We start from the raw sequence: 27,831 nt of genomic DNA, 5'->3' as shown, positions 1-27,831 counted from the left end.
GTAAAGTAACCCATTTCTGGTCAAAGGACCAAGAAGGGAAGTCTGGTGGGGAGCTACTCAGGAATATTCTCTTGGCCAAAAAGAGAAACGTGTGAGAGGGAATGCCCTTTCCTTTTTGCCTTAAGACACTGTCTTACGAGGCAGCCATCCTGCAACTATGAGAAAAAAAGCCAAGGGAACTGCAGAGAAACCACAGTGCTAACCCTATTAAGCTGTTGAATAACCCAATCCTAAAACCAACTTTCTGACTTGTTATGCCAAAATATTAGACCTTATTGTTTAAACCACTTTTAACCAGATTTTCTATTACTTGCAGGCAAAAGCATTGTAACTGATATCCTGGGTAAAGTTCTGAAATCAGAAGTGACCTGACCCGCAACAAGAAATTAGTAACTGTGTGGCCTTGGGCAGCTATGCTTCTCACCCAAAATGGGATTAAAAATCATTACCTCATACAGTTGCTATAGGATTTAATGAGGTAATGGATTTTATAAAGTACACAGCAGAGTCTGTCACATAGTAAAAACTCAATTAGGTATTTATATTAAGTAGCTATTAGTTGACTATTACGATGACATGAAAACGCTTTATAATTATAAAGAACTACACGCGCACTGGTAACTATGCATTTTTATTATCTTTTATAAGTTCTGGTTTAGAAAAGGTGTGCTGAATTGAAAAGAAATATAAATCCTTATTTCTAGTCTTGTGACTTTATAATCCAGCTGGGGCAAAAATGACAAACACTACAAGGTAACGAACTATCAAGCGAATGATACTCTGCTTTCCGCCTCTCAAAGGTAGAAGAGATCACCATGATCAGAGGTTTCACAAAGGAGATGGGACTTCCCCAGGGACTAGAGAACAGACTGGCAAGAGAGAGAAAACAAGCACCGTGAACAAATTCATGGATATATGGAGTCTGATAGGTATCCCATTTAAAACACCTGATATTGTTAGTATACTTTTCCCCAGTTCTGCTTTTCCTTCTATGTGAGAAGAACTTAATGCACTAATTTTCTGAACTCTCTCAGCCCTTTTACTCACTGTGTTTCGGGGGACATTGTAAATCTTGCAGTTTGGCTTCCAGGTACCACTCCTTTATTTATCTCCTATTCTATTCGGGTCGCCTGAGCATCTGGGCCTCTCTGAAACTGGACTTCAACTCTGACTTGTAATATTTTTCCTACTGATCTACCTCTCTACGTATGTATTTCCTACTTCTCTCCCTCCCTGCTATCTGAAGGCCAGGCCTCTGAATTCAATCTATTTTTAACTCTCCACAGCACTTAACACAGCGATTGGGCTATAGAGCCAAGTGCTCCATAAGCATTTGCTGAATGAACTAAAGCTATATAAACAGAACAGACTACCGCCTTCAAAGCTTTCATTTATGTACCTATCTTTTAAAACGTCTTGAAAACATGCCACTGTGATGATTCCTTCCCTTTTTTATCATATCCTCTTTTGGTATTCCTAAATAAAGCCACCATTCATGGAAAGAGATGAAAAATCAAATCATAATTAGAATAGGTAACTTCAAAATCTTTTGGAGCACTATAAGGTGAAGGAGCTTTCTGTCTATAATCACCCAGTAAAGACAGTCTTAAATAGATATTCTGGGTGAACCAAATAACCACATATCTTATTTTAAGGCAAGAAGAATGTTCTGTGAAACACTCCATAACAATCCCTTTCATCAAGGGATTAATCATTCCTTCTGTGTTGCTACAGAATTACAGATACGGATACAGGTGTTTCTCCCCACTACAACCCCCATACCCCAAATGACTGAGTGCTCCCTGAAGACTCCCCTGGTATTTTCAGTTTTTAACAGACCTTGCAAGTACCTGATCTGACCCACAGTTTTCTACTTTTAATAACACATTTTTCTGAAAATCCAATAAACTATACCACTAGAGTGATCTCATTCCATAAGCTCACTTAAATATGTGGAACACAATTACATTTGATAATAAATGTATGCATGTAGTTCTTCAAACAGGAATTCATGAACAATGTTAAGTCTGACTCTAGTCAGTAAAGGTAGAGGTAATCAAGGGAAAAAATGATGATTGTCCATGTGTAGACAAAGTGCCAGTCCTGCCTCTAATCTCTACAATGATAGCTATGATCCCGTACACAATGCAAAACAAAGAAGTGATTCACAGCATACAGGAGCAAAAGGAACCTAATCAACTCATCTCTGTACCTGCTGCACTTACCGCAGGGCGTGGCGCATAGTGAGAATACAGTAGCAGGCACATATTATCTGCTAGGAGGACGGATGGACAAATAAATAAATAATCTAAAATGTGATATTCAATTTGGGAATCAGACTCCCAAGTGTTCAGTTAAGTTGAATCAGGTTTCTAAATTGAAGGCAAAATTGAGAGCCGTACCATCAATCTAGGATGAGCCATTGAATAATTCAATATACATTTACCACGTTATTGGACTCAGTGAAGAAATGAGCAAAAAAGTCCTTACTTCCATATGGAGTCCCTATCAGTAGGGTACTTGGTTAAATTTTTCAGCAGCTCCACCAGTGCAAGATGAATCCCTTCTTTGGTTGAAACATTAGTACAACATAAAAGTTCATGAAGAGCCTCTCGAATATCTCTGGACGAATCCTTTAAAAAAAGTTAATAATAACAATAATAACAATAAAAGCAGTCACTGTGAATGAGCTATTACAGAAGAGTATACAAGTTACAATGGGATTAGAGGGTGAAGAGTCTCTGAATTATCTGAGGGGAGGGCCAAGGAGTTGAGGACTTCATTCATTGGCTCATTCATTCATATAAATTCAACGTTTATTGAACACTTATTAAACAGTCAAACATTTATCAAGCAACTACTATGTACCAAGTGCTAGGGACATAACATCAATTAAAATCAAATCTCTGCTTTCAGGAGCTTCATTCTAGTGAAAAAACAAATAAAAGTATTTTTTTGGTCAGACAGTGATAAGTAAGATGAAGAAACTATAAAGCAGGTTAAAGGTAAGAATACTAGGATAGGTAGGATATTTTACATAGGAATAATGAAAAGGAACAGCAAATACAAAGGTCATGAAGAGGAAGCATGTTTGAGAAATAGCAAGGAAGCCTGTGTGGCCAAAGCAGAGTAAATAAAAAGTGTTAAGAGATGATGTTGGAGAAACGGCCCCTTCCCTTCCCAATACCTGGTGTACCTCACCAAAATGATTGGAAAAGGTCACCAACAACTTCTCAATGTTAAAAGATATGGACGCATATCAGGTCTATTCTTCTTGGCTACCCCATAGCATTTGTTGTCAGTTCTTCAAACTTTTTAATACAGACATTTTGAAACATATGTAAAAGTAGAGATAATAAATCCCTCAGTTTCCACAATTAACTCACAGCCAATCATGTTTCATCTATACCTTTTACCTACTCCTCCCAATTAGATTATTTTGAAGCCAGTCAGAGAAATCATAGCATTTCATTGGTAAATATTTCCATAAATATATTTTAAGATTTAGATTCCTTATTTAAAAAAACCCACAAAACCAGTATCTTGCCTAAAAATGTAATAATTGCTTAATATCAAATATCCAGTCAGTACTCAAATTTCTCTGACTCAAAAACTTTTTTTCTTCTGGTCAGGATCCAACACTCTGCAATTCAGCAATATATTCTTTAAGCACCTTTTAATATGTAAAATCACTGTTTATCTCACATTTCTCCCCCTGTAATTTTTCCCTGTATATCCTGTGATGGTACTTAGATTTAGAGGTTTGATCAGATTCACACTCAATTTTTTTGTTAAGACCCCTTCACAGGTGGTCCAGTGTGCTTCCCTCAGGAACTACATGACGTCTGCTGCTCTTCTGTGACCAGTGGTGACCACTGCCTAGATATACTAATTCACTGAAGTTGTACAACAATGATGCACAAGCCCTATCATTCGTCTTTATTAACTGGAACACTTCTATAAAGAGAAACTTCCCCGTATCCAGTAGCTGGTTATCATGAAGTTCAGTTTGAACAGGAAAAAGAAGGATTAATGCTTGATTCCTTAATTTACCAGTTTCCAAAATAAGTTGATTACTAAGCATCTTCCAATGATGACTAATGCAGTGTTTCAAGTATCCTTACAAAATCATGAATTCGAACATATTTGCAGTTATAGTCCTCAATGATGTATCTATAATGATGTGTTATAACCCTTAATGATATGATCCCAGAGGTCTCTGACAGCTAATAATTGCTTTCTGTATGACAACATGGTATAAGCTCATCTTGTTACATTTCCTGCACTAGACCTGGAATCAGCCATTTCTCTTGGGAATTGTGGTACCTTTCAGTGGAAATGAGAGCTCCAAAGCATTGTTTTAAGTCAAATTTACTGACATAGAGTCTTAATTCTGTAAAATTCATCCTTCTCAGGGAACACTTCCATGAGTTTAACAAATCCCTATAGTTACATAACCACAATTTGATCCTATTATCTCTTTTTATTGTGGTAAAATACACACAACATAAGATTTGCCATTTTAAGTCAACGTACATTTTAAGTGTACAGTTCTATGGCCTTAAATACACTTACATTGTTGTGCTGTCTTCATAATTACTTAAAAGTATCTTTTTGAAGAGCTTTTAAATTTTGATAAGTCCAATTTATCTAGTTATTTCTCTCATGGATTAAGTTTTTGGTGGCCCATCTAAGAAATTTTTGTCTAATCCAGGGTCACAAATATTTTCTCCTAAAAGTTTTGTAGTATTCAGTTTTATAATACATGGAAGAAATCAAACTAAAAATTTTAAAGGATGCATCTGCATCCACACAGTAAAATCTAAGAATCAAAGACTCTTCTCCAAAGCTAGGTTGGAGACATGCCTTCTTTATTCTCCGGGAACCCTCTTTCAGCCTGCAGGTCTCTCAGTTCTTCACTCGGTAGAGCTACTGGCGCCAACTCCTTAATAAACACATCTGACCATGTTGTTGCTCTGTTTAGGCGCCTCTGTGAGGACAAAGCTTGGATAAAGCTCAGGCTCCCCAGCACGGCACCCAAGGTCCTTCACAGTCAGCTCTCCGCTCACTTCTCCATCAGAGCCACGAGAACTTCCCAACACCCCTGTCCATGCTGCACCACTTCCGCCCTCCCAGCCTTCGTCTGTGGCCACACGCTAGCGCTCTGGCTAGAATGTCATTCCTTAGCTTACTTTTGATACTATCTTGGAATTACTGGCTTATACTGCTGCCTTCTCTATAAAACTATGAGCAACTCAGAGGTAATAACTAGTACTGTCTACTTTCACATCCTCAGAACCTAGCACAGAACCTGGCTCTGAAAAAAAAAAAAGTCAGTAAATGTTTCTTGAATGACTTTATCAACTTCATGAACTACTACCATGCTAAGTATTTTACATGAATTCTCTTTCAATTCTTATATACAACATATGAATATGTGGAATCATCCTCACTGTATACATGAGAAAACCAAGGACCAGACAGAATTAGTAATTTGTCTGAAGTCACAAAGCTGGTAGGACACCCTGAATAACTTCCAGGTGCTCTTCCCTTAGTAGGATTTTCAAAGCTCTGCATAAGCTGGTCCCAGCCACCCCTCCAGCCTAATCTCACACCACACATTAGCTCTGTGTTACAGCCAGGCCCTCTTTTGGTCCCTCCACTGCGCCATGCTTCCCTCCACCTACCACAGTTTCTATACTTGCTGCTCCTCTAACTGGAATATTCTTACACCCCATTCTCCCAACTCTTCCTGCCAAGTTAGGGTCTAATTCCTTCTTCAGAGATCAGCTCCAGAAGCGTTCCCTGATTGCTGCACCCCCTTAGCCCCCAAAGACTAAGTGCTTCCATGACACACGCCCACGGGACCTCACTCCTTTCCGTCATGCACTCCTCACTCACTTATTATTATACCTTCATTTGTGTTGCATTTGTCTATCTCCCTCATACCTAAATTATGAGGTCCATGAGAGCAGCGCCATGGTTTCTGCTCACTATTGTATCCTCCTTGGGACAGTGCCTGGCACACAAGAGGCGGTCAATAAATACTAACAAACAAACAACAAACAGACAAACAAAAACCCAGGTAAAAAGGTCAGGGACCAAAGACAGGAACTGACCGTTCGATTCAGATCTGTCTGGCTCTACATGCTATGAACTTAACCATCAAATACAATGTTTCCCATATGAACAAATCACCACCACTGACAGGAGGCAGCTGTATTGATGTATTGGAAAAACAATATTCAAAGTACTAAGAAAACAATTTTGACATAACTATGTTCCTTAAGAAATTCCTAGTTACATAGCTGACCTGTGCAGATTTGTTTTAGGACATGTTTACGAAGCATCCACTCTGTTAAGTTACCACATTAAACCCTGAAAGGAATACGGTAAAGGGTACAACACGGTCACTCTCCTTAGGGAGCTCATACTCACATCAGGGAGAGGGATTTGAAGACAAAACCTGCCATTAACGATCAAATGTGAAAACTATAATAAGAGATACATGAGCTTGCTTTTGGCCCTGTGAACAATTCTGTACATCAAAACACAGCTTGGAACAGAGCTCAGATATTTAGCAAACATTTCCTGAGCATCTACCTGTGTCAGACACTACAAGGCACTAGAAATAAAAAAAATGAAAGAAGCCAGGACCCTGCAAAGCTCTCAAGTCTTGTGAAATTAAGAATTAAACAATCAAAAAATATCCGGATATATGCTAGACACAGGGTGACACAGGAAGACAGAGGAGTGCTACTTAAGCCACCTGGGGTGGAGCTACTTAGGGAATATGCTGCCTAATATAGAGCTGAGAATAAGCAGAAGTCTACGAGGTGAAAAACGGCAGTTTTTGCAGGCAGAGGGGAAGACAGAGTGAATGAAAAGTGGTGAGGAAAAGCATGATGATTAGGGGAGTGACTCCAGTATCAAGCTGAAGATGAGGAATGCTGGGAAAGAATGTGAAAGAGGAAAGGCAGAGCTAGGGTAGAGAGGCCACCCATGGAGAACAATGCACAGAATGCAAACTTATCTTCTTAGGAAAAAATAAATGAAAATTTATAAATACAGACCTACAATTCAGGAAAAATCTTACAAAAAGTGCTGAGCAGCTGAGAAAATTGATAGGGAACTTCAAAATCAAAGCACCCAATCTGTTTTCTGAAGTATGGAGCAGAAATCTGTAACAAGTGCTAATGACTAGAACACCCAATAGCTATCCCTTTCACAATATCTGAAAAACCAAAACCAAACCAAAACAAGAAAGAAACCCAGAGGCCAAATCTCATTTATTAATATTCTGAAAAACGTCGGGACTCACAAATAAAATCCAAATACTTTAGAAAAATAATTCAAGAACCACACTGAGTTGTATAGCCTGGGAGGCAAATCTGCGTTCATATCCCGGCACAGCCATTTAGCAGCAATGTGACCTCAAACAAATTACTTTCTTCTCTGTAAAATTCCAGGGCTGAATGAGTTGATTCCCTAAGATCTGTTCCTGTTGTAACATCCTATGATTCGCTACGAGCATTAAATCAAATCGAAGCCTGAAAAGAATTCTTCCTTATTTAGCCCCTGCCTTATCTATAACCACTCCTCCTCCATCACTTCAGCTCTATGCTGCTATTACAATGAATTCCTCTTAATTCCTTAAATGCATCATATTCACTCTTACCTCTGGATCCATAGACACTGCTCCCTCTGGTGCCCTTCCACCCTACCATCAGTGCCATTCTTTCCTAAGAAAGGGCCTCACCAACTCCTCCTCCTCCAAGTGTCCCAACAGCATTCCTTCCTCCTTCCCCATTCCCCCCCTCTCAGGGAACCCTGTCCTTTCCTGATCACAACAGTCTTTGAGTTTCTTTCTTTTAGTTTCCTGTTTAACAGCAAGTCTCCTCCACCTTGGTGGAGTTGTATGATGAGAAGGCCGAACCGCGCTGCCCATACACAACTGCATCACCAGTACCTAGCATAATGTCTGGTTTAAAGATTTACTTATTTATTTGAGAAAGAGAAAGAAAGAGCAAGCGCGCGTGGTGGGGAGGGGCAGAGGGAGACAGAGTCTCAAGCAGACTCACTGATGAGTGCAGAGCCCAACACGGGGCTCGATCTCACAACCCTGAGATCATGACCTAAGCTGAAACCAAGAGTCAGCTATCCAACCGACTGTGCCACCCAGGGGCCCCATAATGCCCAGTCTAAAAATAAAGTGGCTCTCAGTAGGTACCGATGAAGAAATGCATAACAAACTGTGAAGACTCACCTCTAACACAGCCAGGACCGTGTCAAGCTGATCCTCTCGGAGTGTGATGTTGTTAGAGATTTTTCTCATGGTGTGTATGGACTGCAGGCGTACTTCCTCGATTTCATCGTTAAACATGTCAACCAGGAAATCAAGGCACTTCTCCGCAAAAGAGGGCGAAGACTGGGCCAGCATGCAGAGAGCCTCCACAGCAGCAATGCGGACCTCTAGACGAAAGGGGACAAATGGAACCGCACATTAAGTTACAAGCCATGCGACAAAACCAAGGATTCCTTCTCATTCACGTTTGTCTTTCATTCTTTACTCCTCTCTGTTAACAAACTCTCTCTGGGAGATCTCCTCCATGCCCGCAGATTCAGCTACAACTTCACACTGACCTAAAACAGAGACTTTGGAGTCACAGGGACTAAGGCTTAGATCCTGACTCGAAGACATGTGATCAAGTCACACATGTCTCTATTTACTGCACTTCTTGAAAACAAAGTTCTTATTTATCTCAGTACTCCAACCACAGTTCTCCACTCAGTACCTTTTTTTTTAAAGCAGATTTTAAATACTTGAGACTAAAACAGACTAGATATCATTTTCTCATCTTAGAGATAAAATTCAGCAAAGCAAATTAACATGCCTTAGAGTGAGTGAGAGCAGAGATAAGACTAGTGCCTGGGTCTGCTGATTCTAGCCTAGAATCATGTGGTGGTTAAGGGTACATGCTTTGGAACAATAAAGGTCTCACAGTAAACTGTGAAAAGTAATTCCTCCACTAACCTGAAGGGTGATCTTGAATAAGTAACAGCTTCCTAGCACCTCAATTTTTATCACCTTAAACAGAGATAATATTCATTTCCTTACAGAGTTGTTAGGAGGACTAAATGACATAATAAGGTAAAGCACAGAGCATAGTGCCTGGCGTATGTTAGAAGCTCAGTAAATGTTAGCTGATCCTACAAGCATCTTGAAAACAGAGGCATGTCTTCTACCTCCTTGTATGGCCTGAACATGCAACAGTAAAGCCACTGAGTCCAAGAAGCCCTTCATTCATTCACTAGTAATGCTTCCTGAATAGGCACTCCATGCCAGGCCCTGTGCTAAGAGCCTTGACACAAAGAGGAGAGGTGAGCAAGCTACAGACTAGGCCCACAAGACTTCCAAACATGCTTGTTTTGCTCCAGTGGTTCCCACGTGGTTCTGCAATAAAAAGTACAGTTTCAAAAAAGAAAGGAAAAAAAACCCACTCAAGTTGTGGTTAAAACTCACAAATATAATTTGTTTTTTGTATAAGAAAGGTTTTATGAACACTTTAAAAGCAGAGTTACTACATTAAAGGGAGATGACTCAGATTTTTTTGGTAGTGATGAATTCTTCATCAGAAGGGAAGGATTTGCTACACTTCATAATAATGTAATTTAAACATGAAATTGCTAATAATTACAAAGAAAGCCAGAGATGGACCGAAATGTGTTACATGCTGGCTCTTCTGCCTCGGGCTTTACCCATTACACCACATTAATTACGTGTAACTCTTGTGAGTCCGCAAAGTGAATCACAGAGACACTTCTGATCAGCAGGAAACAGTCAGTATGGACCTGAGCTGATCCAGTTCTAAGCAGAAGCAAAGGAACCTGGTGTTTCTCTTTGTATGTGTAGTTTGGTAAATTAACAGTTTCTAATGGACTCTTTGGAATGTTGAAAATGTATTACAGTCTCTTTAAGGGTCCAGGGCAGAGAAAAGGAATCAGCTATGCCAAAAAAAAAAAAAAAAAAAAATTCCCCTGGTGCCTTAACATGTGCAATCAGATCCTGGCTTTTGCTACTTACTAGCTTTGTGCTTAGTACCGAAGACACAAAGATGAACCAGAAAGAGATGGCCTCCCAGAGCCTACAGACAAGAATAGTTAATTGCATTACAAAGTGATGAGTGGTACAGTGAAAAGCACAGGGAGTGTAAGAAAATGCAGAAAAGGTATGTAGCCCACTCAGGAGGATCAGAGGCAGATTTCTGGAACAAGTGACCTCTAAAACAATACCAAAGGGAGTTGCTAAGCCGAAAGAAAGGAAAAAGGCCTTTCTACAGAGGAACCACACACACAAAGGCCCAAAAGAGAAGAAGGACATGGAACAACTAGAGGACTACTAAAGTCCACGGCGCCGTTTCATTCCCAGCAATGTGTCCCTAATTCACCCAGAACGTTAGAAATATGATGAAATTAGAAAGCTGCCATACCTGATACTGGTTATGTTCTATTTGCTTTCCGAAGTTAAGCTCTTTTAATTAAACCTTAGTGACAAACAGTTAAGCATCTGACTCTTGGTTTCGGCTCAGGTCATGATCTCAGGGTCATGAGATCGAGCCCCACATTGGGCTCCATGCTCACTGTGGTGTCTGCTTGAGATTCTCTCCCTCTCCCTCCTCCTCTGCCCCTCCCCCATTCATTTCTCTCTCTCTTTCCCTCTAAAATAAATAAATAAAATCTTAAAAAAAAAAACCTTAGTGACAAACTTCCGCAGAACTAAATCACATAAACATTAATAGTGATGAAATTCAACTGTAAAATTAAATAGAGCAAAAATGCCAGTAGAAACTAAATAAAATAGGTTCCAGTTACTTGTCTTAGGATAAAATGGGTATTAATAATAACTGGACTTATTATGAAATACCATTTAAAGTGTAATTCATGTATCAAGTTCACAGAGAAAAAAGCAGAGGTTGCTTTAACTAATTTCTGTATACACGTTTCCCCCATGAAACAACGTAAAGCAGAGTATAAACGAGGTAAAGCAGAGTATCCCCCGCTTTCCAAAAGTTCACTTTGTGTCACCTCACTTTTAGAAAAGACTTACATGAGTATGGTAATGACTTTTTTCATAAAAACGAAACTCCTCTTTGGATTTCTTTTAGTTAACAAAAACAGGTACTAATGTAGGTCTTTCATAAAAGCAGAGTGGCATAAAGTGAACTTTAAGAACGTGGGGAAGATACCCATATACCAAAAACCTTACAGCAAACTAGATAAAGTAACCCAATTCCTAGATCTTCTAACAGAAAATTATCTTTCAAAAGTAATTCTTGCCCTTCTAAGAAGTTCTATTCTGAGGTAATTTTTTACGGGCATTTTAAAGACCTGAGTTCTAATCCTCTGATATAAATTACTATAAAATTTGGACAAGCAACATTCTCTCTCCTGATCTGTTACAATTACTGAAAATGAGAAGGTTGCAGTCAATCATCTCAAAACAATGACATTCTTTATGTGAGACATATAGCATCATATTATGGAAATTACAAGAGCTTTGCAGAGCTTCTTTCTGCAAGATTTATCTTTCTATCTGAAACAACTAAAAACAGAAATAAAAAACAGAAACAACAGTATTTAACACACTGGACATCAGACATTAAAGGGTAGTGATCCCTGAGAGGCAGGAAATAAATGAGGTAAGCTCTAGAATTACACCAGTTTACTATCTGGAAAGCGTTTCCAGGTTCCAGGTCTCCCTGAATTGAGAAGATAGAGCTGGGAGTCTGGAAAGGCCAATGTGGATGGAGTTCATAAGGAAAAGCACCAAAAAGGAGAGTACTACATGGAGAGCCCTTTGGAGATCTGCAGAGGGTCCTCCTCAAGTCATCAGCTGAGTTCTGATCTGTGAAGATATTAAGGTCTGAGAAAGAACCACTAAGCAGGGCTAGGGGGAACAATCTCCAAAGCTCATAAATGGTCTACAACTGTTTCTTCAGAAGAGTTTGTTTGAATTGGGAGTAAAATAAGCCCTAGACTAAATGCTGCTTCAGTTCCCCTTAACAAAGCTTAAAAATAGGACCTAAAATAAATGCATCCCAGAGCAAAGCTCAAGAATATAGGAAGATAACAATGTTTATTACCCAACAAAGTAAAATTCACAATGGCTGGCACCCAATCGAAAATTGCTAGGCATAAACCGAAGTAGGAAAATATCCATAATGAGGAGAAAAATCAATCAAAACCAACACAGAAATCACAAAAACAACAGATTTACTCGACAAAAACTTTAGGATAGTTATTGTAAATGCATTCTCTGTTGATAAAGTTAAAGGAAAGATCAAGCAGATTAAGCAGATACATAGGAGATACTAAACAAGCCCAAATCCTAATTGAATTTTTATGAATGAAAACTACAGTGTCTGAGATGAAAAATACACTGGATGGGATTAAAATCAGAATACACATGGCAGAAGATAACATCAGTGAACTCCAAGACAAAGCAATAAATATTATCCAAAATGAAACAAGAAAAAAAATCAGGATGGAGGGGCAGCTGGATGGCTCAGTCAGTTAAGCATCTTTGACTCCTGATTTCGGCTCAGATCATGATCTCAGGGTTGTGGCATCAAGCCCAACATTGGGCTCCATGCTGGGCATGGAGCCTGCTTAAGATTCTCCCTCTCCCTTTGCCCCTCCCCCCATTCCTTCTCTTAAAAAAAGGGGGGGTGGAGCACTAGTGAGCTCCAGGACAACCTCAGTAGTCTAATATATGTATGTTTGGAGTCACCAAAGGAACATGGGACCAGAAAAATATATGAAGAAATAACAGCCAAAGATTTTCCAATTTGATGAAAACTATAAACCCACAGATCTAAGAAGCAACAAACTTCAAGCATAAGAAACATGAAGAAATGACACCAAGACACACCACAATTAAACTGCTTAAACCAGTGACAAAAAGAAAAATCCTAAAAGCAACTAGAGATGGATAAAGAAGATGTGGTACATGCATACAATGGAATATTAGTCAGCCATAAAAAAGAATGGAATCCTGCCATTTGCAACAACATGGATGGAACTAGAGTGTATTATGCTAAGCAAAATAAATCAGAGAAGACAAATACCATATGATTTCACTCATATGTGGACTTTAAGAAATAAAAGTGATGAACACAGGAAAGGAAGGAAAAATAAAATAGGATAAAACCAGAGAGGGAGGTAAACCATAAGAAACTCTTAACTACAGGGAACTGGAACAGGAACTACAGGGTTGCTGGAGGGGAGATGGGGGGGGGGATGGGGTAACTGGGTGATGGGCATTAGGAGGGCACTTGATGTAAATGAGCACTGGGTGTTATACCCAACTGATGAATCACTAAAATGAAACTAATCATATAATAGTTAACAAACTTGAATTAAAACTGAAAAAAAAAAAGCAACTAGAGAAAGACATATCATATAAAGAAGAACAAATATAAAAAATGGCAGCAGACTTCTCAACAGAAACAATGCAAACAGGAAAACTGTGAAACATCTTTGTAACACTGAAAAAAAAACCCCAAAAACTCACCCTATTAAACCAGAATTCAATTTCCAGTTAAAGTATCTTTCAAAAATGAAAGTGAGGGGCGCCTGGGTGGCTCAGTCTATTGAGCATCAGACTCTTGATTCCATCTCAGATCATGATCTCAGGGCTTTGAGACCGAGCCGCGGATTGGACTCCATGCTCAGTGCAGTCTGCTTGAGATTCTCTCCCTCTCCCTATCCCTCCCTTCCTGTCCCTCCCCCTGCTTGCACACTTTCTCTCTAAAATAAATAAATAAAGTTTTTTAAAAAAATGAAGGTGAAAGAAAATCTTCATTAGTCATAATAATAAAGGCTTTGAGGTCACACATACCTGGTTTAAATGCTGCTTCTGTCTCTTACTAGCTGGGTGACCAATAACAAGTTATTGTTATGGTATCAATAATATCAATTTTTACTACCAATTAAGTGCTTACTATAAATGGGTCACGTATTATGCCAAGTATTTTGTGTACATATAATCTCGTTTAATTCTCACAATTCAGAAACACTTGTTATTAACCTTGTTTTATAGAAATGCTGGAAACGTCGACTGACTGAACCCAAAGTCCATGCTCTTAACCACTGTAATATACCACCTGGGCCTCAATCTTCTGTTTTTAAAATTAAGTAACAGTAGGTACTTCACGGCGTGACGGTGAAGACTAAATGAGACATTACATGTATATAACTAGTACGATGCCTGACACATCGCAGGCACTCAGTAAATGGGCGCTGTTATGATACAGTCATACTTACCGTACATCTCATCTTCCAATCCATGAACAAAGGCTCCACAAGCTCCTGACTCTATCAAGTTCACAGCTCCCGTATCTATTTCTTCCTTGGGAGCATCGTCTCCCCATTTTCTGCCACTGGAAAACTCCCCTGAGCTATAAAGTTCCTTGGCACGTTCATGTGCAGTGCGTTTTCTCTGTAAAGGACAATGACAATTACCACTTGCAGGAGGTTCATGAGGGAATGGTAAGATTTATTCTGAGAACATGGGAAAGTAGGAAATAAGATTGCTCTCTGACAGTTACATTTTCAAAAAAAAGTACTCAACCGATCAGAGCAAAGAAATGCAAATTCAACGTAAAGAAAGACCAAGGTGCACAGTCTGTCACAGCAGATAATAATCTTATTAAAGACAGCAAAAGAGGGGCGCCTGGGTGGCGCAGTTGTTAAGCGTCTGCCTTCGGCTCAGGGCGTGATCCCGGCGTTCTGGGATCGAGCCCCACATCAGGCTCCTCCGCTATGAGCTTGCTTCTTCCTCTCCCACTCCCCCTGCTTGTGTTCCCTCTCTAGCTGGCTGTCTCTATCTCTGTCAAATAAATAAATAAAATCTTTTAAAAAAAAAAAAAAAAAGATAGCAAAAGAGTGTGCCGATCGGACAAGTGGTTATGTTTGCCATTGCAACACAGGAAAGGAGAACCAGAGGGGTAAATGATAGCAGTGTCCCTCTAGCACCATCCTGGGTAGATAATAAACTGGCCCTAGAAAAGAGGTTTAGTCCCAACAGAAGTCAGTCTGAACTTGGTAACACTGTGCTCTATCTGAGCAACACTCCAGTCACCATCCAACCTTCTGGTAAATTCAGTTTCTGCAGTGATTGCCTTAGAGGGAATACACTGGTCAGCCAAGGAAATATCCAGTCCAACCAACAGTTATGGTTCTCATCATGAATAAACTGCCATTCTGCTTTACAGATCAGCCTCTTATGAACCTTCCTGGTGTGAGTCCACATCCTTATGGCTGGTATCTCAAAGGCACTGATGAAATACAGCACCTAAGCCTAGAAGGATGTGGGTCAGACCCAATAGTACAGTTTGTACCCTGTGATGTATCTTAGAAACCCCTGCATTACCCATCCTTCACCATTCACCATGAGCATGCTGTTTTTTTACATTTCCACTCCACTATACACAAAGAACACTTAATTACCAACCACAAATGAAGGCAACACCCTTCAGGAAATCCATAAGGCAATGTTTCATTAAGCAGACAGAAACTCCTCAACCACTCCTAAGAATTTATCTTATGGAATGACTTAAAAGTAAGAAAAGATCTAATACGCATGAAGATGATATTCCTCACGTAATTTATAATGGTGAAAAAATAGGACACTCTAAATATATAAGATAGGGCTAAAAAATTATGTCATATCTACTTAAGATATTATACAATCATAAAAATGCAACATATAAAGTTGACTATTATGAAAAAAAGCATATGATTTAGTGATAAACATAAAAAGTAGACTATAAAATTATCTAGATACAATGATTCAATGTTTAAAACACGCATAAGAGCTGGGGAGAAATACACCAAAATGACAGGAGTCATTGTCTTAGAGAAGTGGGAATATGGGTAAATCATTTCCCTTTCCTTCTATTTATCAAAGAGTCTGAACTGTTTATTTTCACTTTTATAATTTAAAGATTAAGATAATGACAATATTGACTCATATTTAGTCCTGACAGTTACATCACAGAACACGGTCAAGGCTTAAAGGCATTCCATAAGAGGCACTTTGTTACTGTTCAGAGAAAGAATTTACTCATTCTTTCCATGGAGACTGCTGTAGGAGAAAAGGAGTCCTAACATGTCAGTCATACAGTCTCACAAAATAAGATTTGATCTTTGTAGTTTCTAACAAATAGAAAGTTCATCTTACCTCTTCTTTATAAAACACAACCTGTGCTAAGTATTTCATTAAAATAATTTAAAATTTAATGAAGTAACCTGTAATTTGGTTCAAGTTACTAAGATTTTAAACTAAAGTGTAATCTAGTCACCCAACATTTAAATTAACAAATAGATGGGCTGCAAAAGTAAATAAACACAGCTTGGCAGATAGCTGATATTGGTTACAGAAACCCAGTCTGAACAACAAAGAATTCAAGTTACCCTAAGATCGGACATGAGCTTCTTGTCAAGTGTCTGCTCCAAGAAATGAGAACTGACTTGTTCCATTGAGCCCTGTAAAAACAAAGAATCCAGAGCAAATTAAACAACTTTAAAGGCCTGAATATCATCTCAAAATTCAAAGTTTGGAGGAAACTTAAGTGCATAAAGATATCATTTCTTGACAGTAAAGATGCTGAGTTCTGAATCACCACCAAAATAATAAAAACATTAGCAGCAACAGCTATAAGCTAAACAGAGCTTACTGTCTCATACACTGTTTATACATATATTAACTAATTTAGTTTCCCTATGAAGTAAATTCTATTATTAGTTCCATTTTATATATGGGGGAAAAAAGAAAAGAAAGTTAAAATAAAAAAAGAAAAAAGAAAAGAAGGCACAAAAAGGTTAAGTAACTCATTCAAAGTCACAGAGAATATAATTTACAGAGCTGGGCTTTAAACCCAGGTTCCAGAATCCCTTGCCTCAACCTCTACTCTCCACAGTCTCTGCATTCCTTTTCATTCCAGTCTTTCCATTCATTTGTTTATTCGGTCACTCATTTAATAAAACAGATATTTCTTTAGCAACCACTCAATAATATGCCTACGGTCACCAGGAACAGCAATACAAAAGACATCAATTCCACACTCAATGATCTCACAGACTAGTGAGGGAAACTGACAAGTAAATAGATAACCGTGTTATGGTACAAAATGCTACTAAAGGGTAGTATGGGAAACTCAGAGAACAAGCAGTATAGGGTGGAGGCAGGGGAATTGGTAATCACAAGTGCAAACGCATAAAGAGAGAATGCCATGAGGGAAACATCAAGTGGTTCTAGGAATGGGACACAGGATAGGGGTGCCAAAAATGAAGCAGGATGGTTAGGGATCAGATCATAAAGGGCCTTTGTCATGACTCTTTATCATGTTTGTTATGGAAGGAGTTTGCCCTAATTCTGAATAACCAGATAATCTTTTCTCAATAATGAGCTCAAGAGTGTATAAAATATTGGGGCGCCTGGGTGGCACAGTGGTTAAGCATCTGCCTTCGGCTCAGGGCGTGATCCCAGGGTTCTGGGATCGAGCCCCACATCAGGCTCCTCCGCTATGAGCCTGCTTCTTCCTCTCCCACTCCCCCTGCTTGTGTTCCCTCTCTCGCTGGCTGTCTCTATCTCTGTTGAATAAATAAATAAAATCTTTAAAAAAAAAAAAAGTGTGTATAAAATATTTTACTTATATTTAAAACAGTTATTTCTAAAAAATCCCATTGAGGAATATAAATTATCCTTATTTTTTAATTTTTTTTTTTTAGGTAATCTCTCCGCCCAACGTGGGGCTCAAACTCACAACCCCGAGATCAAGAGTCACATGCTCTACCAATTGAGCCAGCCAGGCACTCCAAATTATCCTCATTTTTTAGATGAGAAATTGAGGCTGAGAGATTTGGTAACTTGCTCATTACAAATAAGGAAGAAACACAGATTTACACCTCATGAACATCATCTTAGCAGCAATGTGACTAATGAACCAGAAGGAATAAGAATGAAGCAGAGAGACAGGTTGGCAGGCTATTAGAGCAGGTCCTAGACATTCTTCAAGAATATACTGGCAACTTTCTCTAATTCCTAAGTTAGCAAATATGGAAATGCTTACAGAGGATCAGACTTCTCCAATCACATTTTCCACAGAAACTTACATGTTCTATGGAAATACCCTCACCCAAGTTAACACCTCTCCTACACTCCAGGAGAGCAACTGTTGTACCATCTTCACGTAAGTAGTTTCAAATATACTGTTTCTTATTTCTACGTGGTACAGTTGATGGCTTTCTTTGTTACACAGATCTGAGCCAATATCAAATCTAACATTCATGTTTTTAATTCGAACATCAACTTTGTGAGTAAGAACTCTAAATTTTTAAGCCCTCCTCAACTTTCTCTTTAGTTTTACCACCAGCATTAACAGTTAGCTTTTTAGGGGGCACTTTTTTTTTCTAATAAAGAATTAAGTTTGTTTTTGTTTTTGTTTTTTTTTAAGATTTTATTTATTTATTTGAGAGAGAGAGCGCACAAGCAGGGGGAGCAGCAAGCAGAGGGAGAGGGAGAAGCAGGCTCCCTTCTGAACAAGGAACCTGATGTGGGGCTCGATCCCAGGACCCTGGGATCATGACCTGAGTTGAAGGCAGATGTTTAACTGACTGAACCACCCAGGTGCCTCTGTTTTGTTTTGTTTTTTAAATAAGCTCTATGCCCAGCGTGGGGCTTGAACTCACAACCCTGAGGACAAGAGCCACGTGCTCTACTGACTGAGCCAGCCAGGTGCCCCAAGAATGAAGTTTTAATGACTTCACAGTGAACTACTCTAAATCCCTAGTCTCACTGGCCCCTCTCTAGTGCCTTTAGCTGAGCTCTCTCCCAACACAGTAGCAAAGAGGGGGTACTATCCAAATTCCAGCCTCAAAAAATTACATATCATTATTTGCAACAAATTTCCTGTGTTATCTGAGAATATGTGAAGCTTTCCATTTCAGTCCACAATTACCAACAGCCCTGTAACATAATAATCCACTTGAAAAATGTTGAGACCTAAACTAGTACACACCCAGTGGAAACAGAGAAGGGAGAGATTCAAGAGATGTCAAGAAGGTAGAATTGCTAAGAGTTGATGACTCACTGGATATGGGACACAGAAAGAATTCCCAAATGCCTCTGGGTTTACAACTGGGTAAACGATGGTATCGTTCATGAAAGTGCTAGAGGAGTAGATGTGGACCAAAAAGATGAATTTATTATAAAGTCCAGCTCACCAATCAGAAAAACATCTACAGTCTTGTCTACTTTAACCAAGACAAATACATTCCGATAAGCTCTCTCCAACTACTACTACTTAACAACCTGTATTTGTAACACTAAGAAAACCATGATATTTAACAAACAAGTGTGTCAAACCTTTCAGAGCAAAAACTGCTCAATTATAGCTGCTCAATAATAACTTAAGTCTATGCACCAGCCTCTAGCTTCTACCCAATTAGGTGATAAAGTAAACGCTACCCTCCACCCCAAAAACGGAACTACCATGTGAGACAGAAAACTGACACTGGGGGCGCCTGGGTGGCACAGCGGTTAAGCGTCTGCCTTCGGCTCAGGGCGTGATCCCGGCGTTATGGGATCGAGCCCCACATCAGGCTCCTCCACTATGAGCCTGCTTCTTCCTCTCCCACTCCCCCTGCTTGTGTTCCCTCTCTCGCTGGCTGTCTCTATCCTGTCGAATAAATAAATAAAATCTTAAAAAAAAAAAAAAAAAGAAAACTGACACTGACTAAGCCATCCACATTTGCCCTGGGAAAGACTAGCCCTTATGACTACAGACATAACAACCTACAATCTGTCTGTAAATATTATCACTTTTAAGGTCAAACACTTCTGGAGTCTTATAAAAAAGGTTTAACCCTTACTGAATAGGAGAAATTAAACATCTTAAGAAGAAATCACTGAACTAAGGACTATATTCTAGATAGAACACCAATTACCATGATTAATTACACAGTAATGCTGTATCCTAAATTGTCCCATGGCGCTGCATACTTCGCAATCAACTTTTTTTGCCTCAGTTACAGCATAACTGAAAACCAACCTTTCACACGGTTTTGAATTTTCTACAATAGCCTACATCTGAAATTTTTCATCCTGCTAGAAGTCAAGGAGAATGGAGACTATTGATTTTTTTGCACAAGATGGACTTAAATTTAAAGCCTTATCATTTAAGTTCTTGAAGAACCTGGCTTCTGCTTTCCTCTTGAGCTTTATCTTCTTGCACATTCCCCACGTTTAACATTATTCACCCCCAAACCAAAAAGTATTAACTGCTCGTACTTCAGTATGATATTGTAGTTTAGTATAATATTAGCATGCATGATAATCGTACTCCTTCCGCATCTCTGCTTATATTTTCTCCTTCCCTACTTATTTACCTGCTAACTTATATTCATCCTTCAAAAATCAGTTTAGGAATCATCTCCTCACAAGATGAAAGCAGAGAGGGAGACAAACCATAAGGAACTCTTAATCTCAGGAAACATACTGAGGGTTGCTGGGAATGGAGGGCCATGGGAGGGATGCGGTGGCTGGGTGATGGACACTGGGGAGGGTATGTGTTGTGGTGAGCGCTGTGTATTGTGTAAGACTGATGAATCACAGACCTTTACCCCTGAAACAATAAATACATTATATGTTAATAATTAAAAAAAAAAGTAGTAGAGAAAGGTTAAAAAAGAAAGAAAGAAAGAAAGAAAGAAAGAAAGAAAGAAAGAAAGAAAGAAAAGAAATCGCCTCCTCCACGAAGCCTTCTTTCGCTATGTTAGGTGCTCTTTCCTAAGAGTACCAGGCATTGTAATTAACTGATTGCTTACGTCAGCTTACCAGAGACTATCAACTCTTTTGAAGACAGAGACTATATGCTCAGTGTTTGCTGACTTGATGAACATATGGTCTGAAAACTATATGCAATTTACCTGATGACAGCTTTGTCTACTCAAGTGTTGGAGTGGGGGAGTTTACCTCTTTGCTTACACAGAGGAACCAGGAAATCAGCAGGGTATTAACTGTACAAGCACAGTTCTCAATGTGTAACTGGACCACCACTAGGAAGAGAATCCACATGGGTTTTAGATCATGAATTGTCATTTACTATCTATGTAGCCTCTGATAAGTTACATCTCTTTTCTAAACCTTATTTTGTTACTTACAAAATGAATACTAGAACACCTACCTCTAAGAGTTTAAAAGAATTCAAAATTATCTGCAAAAACTGAGTGTTTATGAGGGTATATATGTATAAATATGTGCATATGATCAGAAGTGCCTAGCTTAGTAGGCTAAGGACTCTATCAATAGTAACAATGATTATTATCAGTAAGATTAGATTGTTAGTTATTTTTAAGTACAAACATAATTACCTATGTAATTTGGAGCTATTTGGATCTAAAATCATTGAATTTAAAACATAAAGTGCCTGACTCAAGATAGAGTCATCTAAGCGAAAACCCTTTCAATTCACCAGTGTAATTCATTATTCATATGGCTTTACATAGATAAATCTCAGATCCTGTGGGGTACGAAAATGAAAAATGTGAATGACCCTGCCTTAAGGATTACTCTTCTAAACTGCCAACTCAGATGCAGATGTATCACTGAATTATCCCTCTAAAACACCCCTCACACATACAGCACACTACAGATGCTCAATAAAACCTGAACGAAAGAATTTGATGAACTGAATTGTTCTCGATTTTAAAATATTCACCAACCAAAACAAAGCTTTAAAATGTGAATTCAGGGGCGCCTGGGTGGCTCAGTCGTTAAGCATCTGCCTTCAGCTCAGGGCGTGATTCCGGGGTCCTGGGATCGAGCCCCGCATCGGGCTCCCTGCTCTGCTGGGAGCCTGCTTCTTCCTCTCCCACTCCCCCTGCTTGTGTTCCCTCTCTCGCTGGCTGTCTCTCTCTCTCTCTGTCAAATAAATAAATAAAATCTTTAAAAAAAAATAAAATGTGAATTCAGGGATGCCTGGGTGGCTCAGTCGGTTAAACGTCTGCCTTCGGCTCAGGATCGAGTCCCGCATCGGACTCCTTGCTCAGCAAGAAGCCTGCTTCTCCCTCTGCCTGAGGCTACCCCTCCTCGTGCACGCGCGCGCACGTGCACGCGCGCGCACGTGCTTTCTCTCACAAATAAATAAATAAAATCTTTCCCCTCCAAAAAAGTGAATTCAAAACTAAACTCAGTAACGACTGGCTTGTTTAACTCTATTTTCTTGCAGACAATCAAAATGCTCTATAAGCAGGTAATACTGAAACCATCCAAATTCCTATTATTCCATGAAAATGCTTCAAACAAGTTTCAGCAGTTACCCTATAAATACTGGTCTTAGGAGTGGGGCTATCACTGGATCTGCGTCCATACAGTTAGGTTCAAAGTATTTAGCCAACAATCTTACTAAGACTGGCAGAGCTGGAGGCCCTCAAAAGGGAAGTATCCAAAAAGAATCTTAGACTTTCTTGCTGTGACACTTATATACATTTTTATAAATACATACACATATGTATAAAATACATACATATAAATACAAAGCAATTATTTTTACTATTATTTTCCTTTTTCTTCAGGCCTTTGGCTGTCTCATATGCTAACAAGGTTAAACAGGCTTCTCTTTAAAATTCCTTCTAGTTCTAAAAGACTGCTTCTCCGTAGGAAAGGGGGCCATTTCTTTTTATTTTCAGAAATACTAAGGTTTCTAAAAGTGAATTATACCTGTCCCTACCTGTAGTTCTGAAAGTATTTGTACAAGCGTAACAGGCAACATGTTCACTAAATAAAGTATAACTTACCAATAGCTTTGCAGCTTGAACTCGAACCACCCAGGAACCATCACTGACCATGTGACAAATTTTTCCAAATGCATCATCAACTAACCGAATTTCTTCATTAGAAGAAGGAATTGGGACAATGCTAAAAGAAAAAACCACAAATGACAAAACATCAGCCTAAAGCTGCAAGTTCAATAAACTGAGACTGACCAATGAAAACTGGCACGGACACACACACACACACACACACACACACACACACAAAATGACAACTGAGGAACTCAAATCCAAGAGTGATGGAATACATTTCAAAGTGAAGAAATCACTCTGGGAGTATGAAACAACACGTTAGTTACACTGCAAATTCAAGTGTTTAGCCCACCAAAAGGTTCAAATATTTACAATGATACCAAAAACTAGCTACCACAGAACATTTTATATCTTTAAGTTTATTCTCTCCTATAATTGCATTGCTTTCAATATAGTAAACCATAGAATAAATCAATATAAAACATACTTGCAAATCTGATCCTAGAAGAGGCAATTTCCAGTTAGTCTTTTCTTTTTTCTTTTTCTTTTTTGGGGGGAATTTTTAGGTTATTAACTCATTCTGGTTTGCCAATTTTAGCAGGCACTTTAATGAAGAGGAAAAAAACCACTTCTTTTTCTTATACAAGGAGCACTTCTATAAAATAAAATAATATTTGTCTACTTCAAAGAATCATTGTGAGAATGATTTAATTACTATGAAATCATTTTTAATGAGGAAAACACTACATAAGGGATCATTATTCTCAAACTCACCTAGTATCTTTATCTGGCATTTGTATTTATTGAAATGGGCCCCAAATAATTTTAAAGATTAAAAAAAAGGGTGAAGGGGGGGTGCTACATAGCACTTGAGAAAGACAATCCAATCTCTTCATTTACAGATGAGGAGGTTGGGACCTGGAGAGGAAGTATCTTTCCCAGGGTACACAGAAAGTTCATGGCAGAGCTGAAAAACAAGGACCAAGCACCCTGATTATCAGGATCTGTACTTTCTCCCTATTCCACAATGCTTTCTAAAAATCTAACCAACATTCCTTTTCTGGAGGAGGGCTTTTTGCATGCTGGGAGAAGAATGGCTTAGCAGTGAACAAAAGCTGGCTTACACCCACACTGACCTTTCGGGATAGAGCTGACTGACAACCCAGATAAGTTGGACTGCAGCGCTGCGCACTTGTTCATAGTCATCAGACAGCAACTTACAGGCCTGCAAACAAAGATTCCAAAAGTCTGTCAGTTCTGTGTCCTCCCAGGTGATGTTCAAACTATTTTCAAAATGAAGACAGGGTGGCTGGATAAGGATGCCAATCAAAATACTTGTGGGTAGTTTCAGCTTCTTGAACCTTTGCCCAAAAAAGAATTCTTGGCCTCTGTGAGCTACTCTAGCTATGTTCTGTGTTCTGACTCCCACCCCATGTCAGAAGGCAGAACCACAGATTGATGGACAGCACAAAAGCCATCTAGAACAGCATCGATCCTAGCAAAGTCTGCTGGGAGCCCATAGTGCTGCTCTCACAGGCTCAAACACCAAATAAGGTATTTTTCCCTTTCTGTAAAATCAAAGCACGAATTTCTGACTGACAGTCTGAAAACTCAAGTACTCTAAATAAATGTATAATTTTAATGCTAGGCTTCCAAAAGAGGCCAGATTTTTCTGCTTTCCTTTAGTCTGAAATGGAGTATCCTTACTTCACCTACATGGCAACACCCTAGACTTCACTAACACCCAGAAGTACTCCATTTCTAGAATTTGAAAACCCTATATTCCATGCTCTCATCATAACATGTTACTCCACCAGCTCTTCCATTTCCATGAATTAATCCATCACATTTGCTCTTCAGTCCCACTTAACCTACCTATCCGTTTAACCAGGGTTTCTCAACCTCGGCTCTACTGACATTGTGAACTGTACAATTCTTTGTTGTGAGGGCTGTCCTCTACGTGGTTAACGTATTTAGCAGGATCCCTGGCCTGTACCCACTAGACCGTAATAGCACCACACCCCTGCCCTCTTACCCAGCAGTTGCAAAAGCCAAAATAGCTCCACACTTCTGATTGCTCCCAAAGAGTAAAATCACCCTGGTTGAGAACCACTTCTTTAATCCCACCCTTTTTCTCCAAATGAGCCACCTTCTCCTTGCTCCATAGCCTTCCATTACTTCAGTTCCGACAGCACCGTTTACAACCCCCTCAAGACTTCTGCTACAGCTGCTCCAAAAACCCAACACTTTCTCTATTGCTCACAAGGGCAGCAGAGCACTAGCAAAGACTGCACTCTCTAGGGGACTGGTGGCTCATGAGCTGGAACTTTATTGGCCCTACTCTGAAATCTTTTACACCCCTGCTTTCCACTTCCATTACCCAAGGCAGCTTGTCCTAACCTCCCCCACTGGGCCCCATCCCACTTCCAGCCATAAGGCTACGTGTTTATCGGAGAAAAATCAAATTTCTCAAGCACAAATTCTCCCAACTATTCCATAATTTATAAATTCATTTATACCTGTATTCTCCCATTCCTGTTTCCTCAACGTCTGAGAAAAAAGTATCCTAATTCCTAATTCTTCTACTTTTACTATGGATCCCGTCATCTCCTCACACAGGTCCTTCCAAAATAGGTCCTATTTGTGATCCTCTATTATAGCCCCCTATTTATTTACTGCACTACTCACATGCCATGATTATTGTGTTTATTTGTTATCGCCTGTCTCACCCAAGAGAATGTGAAGGGCATGGATCCTATCCAACAAGCTCAGTGTTGTACAACTAGCATTAGGTGCTCATTAATATTTGTTGGATGAATCAGCTCACGAATCTCATTTTCTGCCTCAAGGAACTTACTCCACCATTTATCCCCCTTTGTCTCTTTCTATCATCAACTTTTCCCCAAACACTGGCTCTCCCTTCAACACATAAACATAGGTAGCAGCTATCTTTAAAATACAATGGATAAAATCTTTAAAAAAATAAAATAAAATAAGGTGCCTGGGTGGCTCAGTCAGTTAAGCATTTGCCTTTGACTCAGGTCATAATCCCAGGGTCCCGAGATCGAGGGAGCCTGCTTCTCCCTCTCCCGCTCCCCTTGCTTGTGTACTCTCTCTCTCTAATAGATAAATAAAATCTTTAAATAATAATAATAATAATAATAAAATAAAATACAAAAAGCCCTCCCTTTCTACCATCTTCCATCCTGCCATCCTATTATAGCCAGTTTTTTTTTTAAGTTTGTTTATTTATTTACTTATTTATTTACGTAATCTCTATCCCCAACATGGGGGATATGCTCCTCCAACTGTGCCAGCCAGGTGCACCTAGCCAAATTTTTTTTAAGTATAGTCAATAATCACTATTGAACTGCCTCACCTCAATTGACCCGCCTCACCTCAATTGACCCTAATCTGGCTCCCACCCCCAACACTCTTACTAATATTGTTCTCCTCAAACTCACTAACAGCTACCTGTTGCTAGGTCCAGTGGGTAGACTTCAGTCCTATTCTACCGGACCTCTTATCAGCATTTGACAATTGACTATGAGAACCCCCTTCTGTCTTTTCTGGAATATATTTTTCCTCCTCCTCCAACTGGCTGCTCCTCAGCTCCTTTCTTCTGTCTACCTCTTAAATGTTGGACCTTACCCATGGCTTCCATGCTTGGTCTGTCAATCTTCTTACTTACCGTCAGTATCCACATGCCCCTAGATGAGGATAGTTTCAATTATCCACCTCTAGCTCTGCTCTCTTCTGAATTCCAGACCTTCACAACTATCCACAGCCTGGAATTTTCCTCATGGGTGTCCCACCAACCCTTCGAACTAACATAACCAAAACCGGTATCTACTTAATTATGGTACTTAATTCAACCTTCTCTTTTTTTTTTTTAAAGATTTTATTTATTTATTTGACAGAGACAGAGAGAGAGACAGCCAGCGAGAAAGGGAACACAAGCAGGGGGAGTGGGAGACGAAGAAACAGGCTCCCATCGGAGGAGCCTGATGTGGGGCTCGATCCCAGAACGCTGGGATCACGCCCTGAGCCGAAGGCAGACGCTTAACGACTGAGCCACCCAGGTGCCCCTCAACCTTCTATCTCAAACACTCCAACATTCCACCCTCACTCCCTTGAGGACCTCATCATTGCTTGCCTTGTTAACTGACATGGTCTTATGCCATTAAATATCTAAATCATCTAACTAACTTCTGAGTTCCCACTCTCTAAGTTTCCTTTAATTATTTGGCTTCCCACAGAGTTTTCCTATAGGGAGAGAAGGTGCTGGTCACACCAACATAACCATTCTGAGCTCATTCTATTTCATTTTCTAAAAGAATAAACTTGGTTTACACATCAGTCATGGGGATTTAACTAACTACCATCTTCCTTTGAAAGATAAAACCATTCTTGGTGCAAAATCTGGTTTCTGACATGGATTTAGACTGCCTGTCTCTAGATTCATTCAATTATTCTACAAGAGAAATACCACCTTGTAAGGCTTTTTCATTAGGCAGTCACTCAGCTTCTCCTAGTGATGCTACAATTTGATTGTGCCTTTCTATCCCAAGGTCTTGGTCATTCTTCTCCAGAAATACTCTAGTATGTCAAGTATGGTGCCCAGAACTGACTTCCTGTCTGGCCCAACCAGAGATCAGGGAGACCATCACTTTCCTTATTCTGAACACTATACTTCTCTTTGTGTACTCTGGTATTCACACTAAGCTACCTAAATCCTCCTCGAAGTCTTTTTTACATGTATTGTTTTTTTAAAGATTTTATTTATTTGTTTGACAGAGAGAGAGACAGCGAGAGAGGGAACACAAGTAGAGGAAGTGGGAGAGGGAGAAGCAGGCTTCCCACTGAGCAGGGAGCCCGATGCGGGGCTCGATCCCAGGACCCTGGGATCACGACCTGAGCCAAAGGCAGACGCTTAACGACTGAGCCACCCGGGCGCCCCTT

General features: G+C 39.5%; 1 protein-coding gene across 2 annotated transcripts in view; it reads right to left on the bottom strand.

Moving 5' to 3' along the window:
- Nucleotides 1-27,831, bottom strand: part of INTS4 (integrator complex subunit 4) — a 108,241-nt gene that overhangs the window by 33,486 nt on the left and 46,924 nt on the right. For both annotated transcript variants that reach the window (XM_057316675.1, XM_026518179.4), the window contains exons 7-12: nucleotides 24,006-24,094; nucleotides 22,861-22,981; nucleotides 16,477-16,548; nucleotides 14,326-14,500; nucleotides 8,267-8,472; nucleotides 2,491-2,633 (exon numbers count right to left, since the gene is read on the bottom strand). In XM_057316675.1, the coding sequence (XP_057172658.1) occupies nucleotides 2,491-2,633; nucleotides 8,267-8,472; nucleotides 14,326-14,500; nucleotides 16,477-16,548; nucleotides 22,861-22,981; nucleotides 24,006-24,094 (806 nt within the window). The remainder of the gene's footprint in view (nucleotides 1-2,490; nucleotides 2,634-8,266; nucleotides 8,473-14,325; nucleotides 14,501-16,476; nucleotides 16,549-22,860; nucleotides 22,982-24,005; nucleotides 24,095-27,831) is intronic.

Source organism: Ursus arctos, unplaced genomic scaffold (genome assembly GCF_023065955.2).
Source record: "Ursus arctos isolate Adak ecotype North America unplaced genomic scaffold, UrsArc2.0 scaffold_22, whole genome shotgun sequence".
Lineage (NCBI taxonomy): Eukaryota > Metazoa > Chordata > Mammalia > Carnivora > Ursidae > Ursus > Ursus arctos.
The sequence above is the reverse complement of the archived record's forward strand: the minus strand, read 5'-3'. Positions and strand labels throughout refer to the sequence as shown.